This window comes from Nematolebias whitei, chromosome 12 (genome assembly GCF_014905685.2).
Source record: "Nematolebias whitei isolate Nwh7 chromosome 12, NemWhi1, whole genome shotgun sequence".
In the NCBI taxonomy this organism is placed as follows: Eukaryota; Metazoa; Chordata; class Actinopteri; order Cyprinodontiformes; family Rivulidae; genus Nematolebias; species Nematolebias whitei.
The window spans coordinates 47,173,118-47,182,784 of record NC_056509.1 but is presented as its reverse complement, the minus strand read 5'-3'; the positions used below and the strand labels follow the sequence as shown (position 1 = coordinate 47,182,784).

The 9,667-nt window shown below is 44.2% G+C and overlaps 1 protein-coding gene across 1 annotated transcript in view; it reads right to left on the bottom strand.

Annotated features, from left to right (window-relative positions):
* Nucleotides 1-9,313, bottom strand: part of pak6b (p21 protein (Cdc42/Rac)-activated kinase 6b) — a 12,731-nt gene extending 3,418 nt beyond the window's left edge. The window contains exons 1-5 of the mRNA XM_037685677.1: nt 9,049-9,313; nt 6,200-6,772; nt 1,919-2,356; nt 1,646-1,779; nt 978-1,104 (exon numbers count right to left, since the gene is read on the bottom strand). Of these exons, the coding sequence (XP_037541605.1) occupies nt 978-1,104; nt 1,646-1,779; nt 1,919-2,356; nt 6,200-6,772; nt 9,049-9,255 (1,479 nt within the window). The 5' untranslated portion in view covers nt 9,256-9,313. The remainder of the gene's footprint in view (nt 1-977; nt 1,105-1,645; nt 1,780-1,918; nt 2,357-6,199; nt 6,773-9,048) is intronic.
* Nucleotides 9,314-9,667: the final 354 nt, after the last annotated feature.

Genomic DNA, 9,667 nt, shown 5'->3' with positions numbered 1-9,667 from the left:
ACAGGACCATGATGCTAACAGGACCATTATGCTAACAGAACCAAGCTGCTAACAGGACCATGATGCTAATAGCACCACGCTGCTAACAGCACCACACTGCTAACCGGACCATGATGCTAACAGGACCATGATGATAATAGGACCATGATGCTAACAGGACCATGATGCTAACAGGGCCATGATGCTAACAAGACCACTCTGCTAACAGGACCACTCTGCTACCAGTAACAGTGTTTTTATAACACCATTTTTATTTTAATCTCATTTTATTGTTGCATATCGTTGTCTGTACGTTTTCTGTCTAAAACAAGTCTCTTTTAAATGAGTCCTCGTGACTCACTGAGACTAACCTGTATAAATGTTAAATTTAAAAAATGGTGAAATTACATGTTGTTAACAGATTTGCTTGTTTGCATTTTTTATGAAACTCCTTGCAGATTAATTTAGTCAAAGCCTGATTAAATCTGTGTTTGCAAATCTTTATAGTTTTACACTGAAAACTGCTGTTTATAATGTGAACGATGTGCAAAAATACTATAATTTCTATGGTTTAGTAAATCTGGATTATTGGTGGAATTATTTGGATTATTGGTAGTAAATCTAGGACAGGAAAAAAAACTTTGCTTGAAAGTTTAGATGCAAACCAGTGTAAGAAGGATGTTACTTCTGCTTTTTCCAAGTCTGTGTGTGAAACTAAACCTCAGCCTAAACTGTTCAGCTTCAGCTGTGTGCTGAAATGTAGACGCAGTGCTCACAAGGCATGCTTCAGCTTGAGGTCCTTACAATGTGGTAAAGGCAGGAATGTGTGTTTTAGTTGTATTAATTTAGTAATTTATCTGTTTGAAGATTATTTAATAACTGATATAAATGAAGCCAATCAAGTTTTTAAAAGTTCAGATGAGTTTAAAGTTAAAACCTTAGAGTCCTGGGACTCTAAGACGTCCATGTCTTCAAACAACCTAAGGAACATCTGTTACCCTTCCGTCCAGCGTAAGAAGGATGGAGTCGCTCTTGATGTCTCTGTGGATGACACCTTGAGAGTGGAGGTAGGTTAGGGCCTGCAGAACGCCCTCACACACCGTCGCTATCTGCTCCTCGTTCAACCTGAAGACCACAGTAACAGTCGAGAATGACCAAACCACCGAGTTACTCAATGTTTGTAACACTCGTGGAACGATCTGACAACTCACACACTCACTGAACACATGACACCAGCTCAGACAATTGAGAACAATTTGACTGTTTCTGTTTTCACGCACGTCACCGGATGTACAACTAACTACAGCTAATTGATGTAGCAAACATAAGCTCAGGTAATTTTACAAATATTGATCTAAAGTCTGGCGAAGTGATAGCTGAGTCACCATCACATTCTTTATGCAGGATCTTTTATTTTGAAACCTTGGCATTAAAGGGTGACATGCACAAGGAAAGCTTGTTTGAATTTAAGTGTTGCCTTCTGTTGTATATCTGAACGTCTATTTTTGTAGTTTTGTTTGTCTATTTTATTTGACTTTTCTGGAGGACAGTGGTCTCTTCATTATATTCTACATTTATTGTTGTATGACCAGTTTATGTTTGAAAGGACAATAAAAGCCTCTTGAGTCTTGAACCAAGCGACAGGCTCCAGTGGATTTCTTCTCACCTGGTTTCACCAATGATGTGGGTCAGAGCGCCGCCCTGCAGGTACTCCATGATGACCCACAGCTCATCCTCCACCAACGCGCTGCGGAACATTTCCACAACGTTCAAGTGCTGGTAGTCCCTCATGATCACCACCTGAAAGAAGGAAGAGGTCAAAATACTTTGGTGTTACGATCAAACAACGCCGGTTACGAAAACAGATGCATGAATGTTTAGATACAGAGTAATGATCAAGAGTTTCCTTAAGCCCCGCCCCTTTTCCTCCCACCAGTACCTCATTAAAGAGCAATTCTCTGCGCTGCTGCTTCCTCAGATCCATCATCTTCACCGCTACCTGACGCCCGGTGTGCCTTTCTCGGGCAATGCACACCACACCTGTGGACCCCTCCCCGATTTTCACAAAGTTCTCCAGAGTCATCCTGGGGTCTCCTGGGTCCACAACCATTTGCAGTGCTGCCTTGAACTGCTCATGAGTCACTTTCTGAGGGCCTCCGTTGGGTGGGGTCTTGGTGGGAGTTAAGGGCAGAAAAGCCAGGGGACTCCCGGGGGAGGGGTGGGACTGCGAGGGGCTGCGAGGGGTTGGCGTGCTTACAGTTCTTGTAGGAATGCTGTAGGTGGAGGCAGGACGGGGCGAGAGTTGTAACCCTCTCCCTGTGATGATGGGGCTGCTGGTGCTGTTGGGTGGGGGTAACAGAGGGCGTGAGGAGGGCATCTGAGGAGAAGAACAGAAGAAGAGCCATCAGACACTTCAATTTATTCTGTCTTGATGCCAGACCAGTTTGCATTTGGGTTTCCTTCTCTTAACAGAGTGGGGCAACAAAAGGAGACGCTTGTGGCTCTAGTCCAGCTGCAGAGTACTTAAAGGCTGTATTTTTAATAAGTTTTATTTCATAATTATATAAGTGTAAAAAGTAACTGCATAAAAACGTTAATATAAACAGAGGTGTGAAAGTCAGAGGTTACTTTTACTAAGGCAGAGTTTTACTTATTCTGAAGTCATTTTAAACCACACGACTGTTGTTTTCTTTCACTTACAGAAAATGTTTCAACACCTCTGCACCAACGGGTTAACCTCTTTTGAAGAATGCGGCCTAATAACAGTTTATTTTGGTTTGCTGTAACGTTCACTGGTGATGACAGCCAAAATAGCAAATAAAGCAACTTAAAGGAAAAACAAGCCACTAGGAAAGACAAGTCTTGCGCCGATCCCAAGCCCAGGTAAATGGTGAGGGTTGTGTCAGGAAGGGCATTTGACGTAAAACACTTCTGTCAAAACTATAATGAGAGTTCATCAAAGTGAAACCATACCGGATCGGTCGAGGCCCAGTTAACGACTGACAAACAGGGTGCCGGCAGAAATTGGGCTACTGTTAGTTGAAGACCACGAGCAGGGTTGGGTTAGGGTGGTCCTGAATGAGGAGTTGGAAAAGAATGTAGTAGAGGTGAAAAGAGTGTCAGATAAGGTGATGTGTCTGAAGGTAGAAGTAGAAGGTCTGATGCTAAATGTTGTCAGTGGTTATGCTCCACGGGTTGGATGTGATGTGGAGGAGAAAGATACATCTTGGAAGGATCTGGATGAAGTGATAGAGAGTATTCCCAGGGAGGAGAGAGAGGTGATGGGAGCAGACCTGAATGGACATGTTGGTGAAGGAAACAGAGGATGAGGAAGTGATGGGTAGGTTTCGTGTCAAGGAAAGAAACCAGGAAGGACAGATGGTGGTGGATTTTACCAAGAGAATGGAAATGGCTGTAGTCAACACCTGTTTCCAAAAGAGGGAGGAACATAGAGTGACCTATAAGAGTGGAGGAAGGAGTACGCAGGTCGACTACATTCTGTGTAGAAGAGGAAACCTGAGGGAGATTGGAGACTGTAAGGTTGTGGCAGGGGAGAGCGTGGCCAGACAGCATAGGATGGTTGTGTGTAGAATGACTGTTGTTGTGAAGAAGAGAAAAAGAGTAAAATCAGAGAAGACCAAATGGTGGAAGATGAAGAAGGAAGAATGTTGTGAGAAATTCAGAGAGGAGCTGTTAAAGGCTCTGGGTGGTAAGAAAGAGCTTCCAGATGACTGGACTACTACAGCAACAGTAATTAGAGAGACAGGTAGGAAGGTACTTGGTGTGTCATCTGGACAGAGAATGGATGATCAGGAAACCTGGTGGTGGAATAGTGAAGCGCAGGAAGCTGTTCAAAGAAAGAGGTTAGCCAAGAAGAAATATGACAGAGAGAGGACTGAAGAGAGGAGACAGGAATATAAGGAGATGGGACGTAGAGCAAAGAGGGAAGTAGCTAAGACCACCAGAAGACATATAATGAGTTATATGGGAGGCTGGACACTAAAGAGGGTGAGAAGGACTGGTACTGATTGGTGAGACAGAGGGATCAGGCTGGAAAGGATGTGCAGCAGGTTAGGCTTATGAAAGATAGGAATGGTAATGTTCTAACAAGTGAGGAGAGTGTGATGGGAAGATGGAAGGAGTACTTTGAGGAGCTGATGAATGAAGAGGATGAAAGAGAAAGAAGAGTAGAGGTCATATAAACTGTGGACCAGGAAGTGGGAAAGATTAATGAGGGTGAAGTCCAGAAAGCTCTGAAAAGAATAAGGTTCAATGGCATTTTTGAAGGTTAGTAAATGCCTGAGGAATGCAGAAGAAGTGTGCTGGTGCCCATTTTAAAGAACCAGGGTGATGTACAGAGTTGAAGCAACTACAGGGGAATTAAGTTGATGAGTCACACGAAGATCTGGGAGAGAGTTGTGGAAGCAAGACTTAGACAAGAGGAGACTGTGAGCAGGAGTATGGTTTCATGCCAAGAAAGAGCACCACAGATGCCATCTTTGCTTTGAGAATGCTGATGGAGAAATAGTTAAAGTTCAAGTAGGTTTATTGTTATTCTCACCATATGTGGCACAAGAGGTGGAACAAAATTATTTACACAGGGTCCCGGTTACACCCAAAAATAGCAAAAATATAATGTTTAAGAAGAAACAGTATATAAAGGTCAAAAATATACACTAAACACTAATAATGCTAAACTATACTATTTAAAAACAGCAGCCCGAACATGAGTCTGTGGTGAGCAGATGATATGAATGAATACAGCAACCTGAAATAATCAGCAGCATGAGATCAGCAGCATGGATAATCAAAAACACTGATAAGTCACATATCACCACTTGAAGTGGCATTACAGTGATTTTTTTTCAGTACATAGAGGGTCAGGAAGAACTCCATTGTGTCTTTGTGGATTTAGAAAAAGCATCTGACAGAGTGCCGAGGGAGGAGGTGTGGCGTTACATGAGGAAATCTGGAGTGGCACAGAAGTATGTCAGACTGGTACAGGACATGTATGAGGACAGCAGGACAGTGGTAAGATGTGCTTTCGGAGCGAGATATCTTCAAGGTGGAGGTGGGAGTGCATCAAGGTTCAGCTCTGAGCCCCTTCTTGTTTGCTCTGGTGATGGACCGACTAACAGATTAGGTCAGGCAGGAATCCTCGTGGACTATGATGTTTGCAGATGACATTGTGATCTGTGGTGATAACAGGGAACAGGTGGAAGAGAACTTGGAGAGGTGGAGGTATGCACTTGAAAGAAGAGGAATGAAAGTCAGCCGTAGTAAGACAGAGTCCATGTGTGGATGAGAGGGAGGAGGTGGAACAGTGAGGCTACAAGGAGCAGAGGTCACAAAGGTGCAGGACTTCAAGGACTTGGGGTCCACTGTCCAGGAACATGGGGAGTGTGGTAAAGAGGAGAAGAAGAGAGTCCAGGCAGGATGGAGTGATGGAGAAAAGTTTCAGGAGTGATTTGTGACAAAAGGGTGTCAGCAAAGGTCAAAGGAAAAGTTTACAAGACAGTGGTGAGACCAGCTATGTTGTATGGTCTGGAGACAGAGACGTGGACAAAAAGACAGGAGAAAGAACTGGACGTAGCAGAAATGAAGATGTTGAGGTTCTTCTTAGGAGAGACAAAGATGGAGAAGATTAGGAATGAGATCATCAGAGGTACAGCACAGGTTGAACAACTGGGAGATAAAGTTAGAGAGGACACACTGAGATGGTTTGGACATGTCCAGAGGAGGGACAGTGGTTTGGACATGGCCAGAGGAGGGACAGTGGTTGGGACACGTCCAGAGGAGGGACAGTGGTTTGGACATGTCCAGAGGAGGGACAGTGTGTATATTGGTAGAAGGATTTAGAAATGCAGCTGCCAGGAAAAATACAAAGAGGAAACATATGGATGCAGTTAGAGAGGACATGGAGGTCGTTGGAGGGAGGACAGAGTGAGATGGAAGAGAACTCGTTGTGGAGACCCTGAAGAGGGGAAAGTCGAAAGAAGAAGATGTCGTGTTTCTTTCACAAAACAATATCAGGAGTATTCAAAGAAGGCTGCAACTTAGATTCACCCCAAATCTCAGTTTGTTTTCACTTCACTGTGAAAAGTAAAACTCTTCTCATCAGGAACATTAACTAAATGTTGGCAATAGGTGAAAATATAGGTTTAAATTATATATACATTATTGCATTAAAAAGTGCATGTCAGTGTTTTTAGAGCCTTACCCTGAGGTCATAAGAGGACTGTGGCCTTCTGGGAGTGTCTCTGGAAGATGCCAGCAGGTCAGGCAGGTGGTTCACACCTGGTCTAAGTCTTAGTTGAAACCTGCTGGTCTCTGCAGTCTGTAAGTTGTACAGACAGGAATTTGGTCTCTGTCTTTGTCCCGCCTTCTCATTGCGGACGCATTGTTCACTCACATCACCTGTCCTCAGAGGTGTCCTGGGTGTGAGGGGTGTGGCCTCAGTTGGAGAGCCCACCTGGGAGCTAGACTTGGTCCTCGGAAGGTCTCTGTTGATCTTGGGGCTGCCGCTTTCACTGCGCACCTGTCTGATGCGGTCCTGCCAGTAGGTGGAGCTCCTGCCGGCCTTCACGCTCTCACCGCGATGGTTGATCTTCTCGTAGTGGTACGACTCGTCCTCCACCACTTCCCCCAGCCTGCCCATAGACTGGGCCCGTTTCCGTGCCGACGGGCTGCTGCGGCGCAGAGAGTTGGAGCTGGTGACGGACACGCGGCCCATGTCGGCGATGACCTGACTGATGTAGTCACCATGGCCGATGAAGCTGCCGCGAACGATCGTCTGCGGACACAAACCAACGCCAGGTTACAAACGATTGTGTTCGGGGTCCTCTGATCCAATCAGACGTGTCAATAACAAATAATATGTTTGGATCAATGAGATCCAAGATGGCCACCACAGCTGATCAACCATAGCAAACATCAAATAACTATAGTTAATGTAGTTAATTTAATTTTACAGATATTGACCTAAACTGGATGTGGTAAAGGCTGAGGGTTAACCTCAACAGATCCAGATGTGGGCACCGTCTGCTCGAAGCGGTACTCAAGGTGTGGGATCTTTCCTGAAACATTTACCGTAATTTCTGGATTATAAGCCACTACTTTTTTTCACAGACTTTGAACCCCATGGTTTATACAATGTTGCAGCTAATTTGTGAATTTATTTATTCTGACGGGCTAACGAGCTTCCTGCTGCCAAAGCATTTATCCTCATCACACATGGGTGCTCACAGAGCTGCCCACTGCATGTCTCTCTTGGGGGGTGGGTCCTCCTGACTCAATAAGACTACCTGCATAAATAAAGGTAAAAAAAATCTCACCATAGAAATTACCAAACAAGTCACAGTGGACCAATGAAATGGGGAGGGGAAGAAAGAACGGGATGCGGGGGAACCCCCACTCCCGTGAGGTGGGATTTCCCAGCATGCACAGAGCAACTTTTGCTCGGCTGCCAGTGGATCCTACACACACACAAATAAAATAATTATTTTTCATTTTAGTGGGCGTGGCTTATATTCAGGTGTGCTCCATAGTCCAGGAATTATGGTAATCCTAACTCTTGGAAACAATCCTATATGTCTGTTAGCAAAATATCTTGCAGACGTTCCTGTTTTTGGTATTTTACATCGCTTTGTAATGTAGCTGTTTTTGTTTACCGTTAGTTTGTATTTCATTTATTTTATTTACTTTTCATTTTATATGCTTGTCTATCGTTGTCTGGACCTCATCTGTGTTCTTTGTTTAAACCAGGTCTCTGTTGTAAACGAGTCCTCGTGACTCAATGAGCCTAACCTGGATAAATAAAGGTCGAATAAATAGGACCTCACAAGCCCCTTGCACATATACATTTAATTACTTTGAGTTTAATTAATAATATCTGTTTGTTGTTTTCCTGTTTATGATTTCTTCTATATGTTTTTTGGGACTAACTGCTTCAGCGTATTTTTACAGTTCATAGATCAAAACCTTTGACTGCTGGTTTTTGTGACTGTTGTACTTTATAAATTATTAAACATTATTTACATTTTTCCCGTTGAAATAAACGGAGTCCTCTTGAAAAACTTTGACCGTTGCAATCTGTTTCACTAAACTTGTTTCTCTTTTACATACTGTCTGATAAACTTCGCTTTTACGGTTTGTTTTGCACATTTAGGGCTTTTGGTCCCGTTTTGCTGATTTTAGATTTTAGCTGCTGTTCGGCTGGTCTTAGCTTTTAATTCATGTTTTGCTAAATTTAGCCTTTAGCTCTAATTTTGCTAATGTTAGCTTTCGTTCAAACCATTTTAACTTCAACCCTTGTGCTTCAACTGCAACAAGCTCTGCATAACTTTGTATTTTCACAAGTTTTCTGGTTAATATTTGGCATTAGTCCAATTAAAGATGGCTGCCATGGATAACCAACCCTAGCCAACACAAAACTGGCTGCAGCTCCGTCAGTTTTACAGATATAGAGCTAAAGTTTGATGTGGTAGTAGCTGGCAGTCCATTATAGCAGACACTTAGAGCTTAACAGATTGTGCACATTGTTTAGTAGTCAAACCCATTTCATCATAAACAATCTCAGCTTAACATTCATAAAAGATTGCCGGCGTTGTGCATTCCTTCAAGGAACGCTAGACCTTTAACTGATGAACGATTCTCCCTCTGAAATGTTTTGACTGGGAAGAAACTGAATCGGAGTCAGCGCTCGTGAGCTGTGAAGAAACACTACACCCATGGGAAACTCTGTGGTTGTGTTCACAACATAAGAGTTTGGGTTCGGGTGTTGTTTGTGAGAAAAAGATCACTGGACGGAGATATGATGCAACCAAGCTCTAAAGGAAAAGTTTAATCTGTCTGGGTGTTGACCATCGAGCTACTTTGTTGTATTTTTGGACTAAAACCAGTTACTTTAGTCGAGCCAGCTCACCCAGTGTTGTAACTCTAAACATTGACAGTTTAACAGGAGACTGAGGAAATCAGGCGTGGTTGGACGTAGTTACACATCGCTTTAAACTCAACGGTGGATCCACGTCACAAAAACAAAGTTTCAATGCTTTAAATTCGACCTCTGACCTTTCTGGGTTCAAGTTCAATGTTGGTGATCCTGGAGGGGTCCACGAGGGGGCGTGGCCTCTTCAGCGTTTCGATGACGCTCTGCCACTGGGGCGGCAGGCCAACGTACTGGCCCGTGGAGGTGTCGAACGACGTGTGGACGCGGTGCTGAAAGTCCTTTGGCGCCGAGATCTCCAGCCGGTGCTTCTTTTTCCTGCGGCGGAACATTGCCACGGCGACGGAGCGGCAGCTGCTAGGGAGTGAGACCCGAGGGAAACAACAGGAAGTGGCGTCCGGATGAGGTGACGACCAGGAGCGACGCTGCTGACCCTGCTGAGACATGATGGAAGGCAGAGGAGCGCTCAGTCTGAAGACTGAAAACACACAGACGGAGTGTGAGAATCAGAGCGCTGACAGCTCGTCTTCCTGCTCAGGTGACTCACCTGAAGTCACATGACCTCCTCACCTGTCAGACACAAACCAACCGAGCAGCCCAGGTGAGATACCGCCCGTTTAATCTCACAAGAATCTGCTTCACTTAAGACTGTTTGTTGTTTGTGTACAGTGGATTTACTGATGAAGAGTTCTTCTTTCATGAATTAAAATAAAACAGAATCCCCGAGTCACCCCCCCCCCCCCC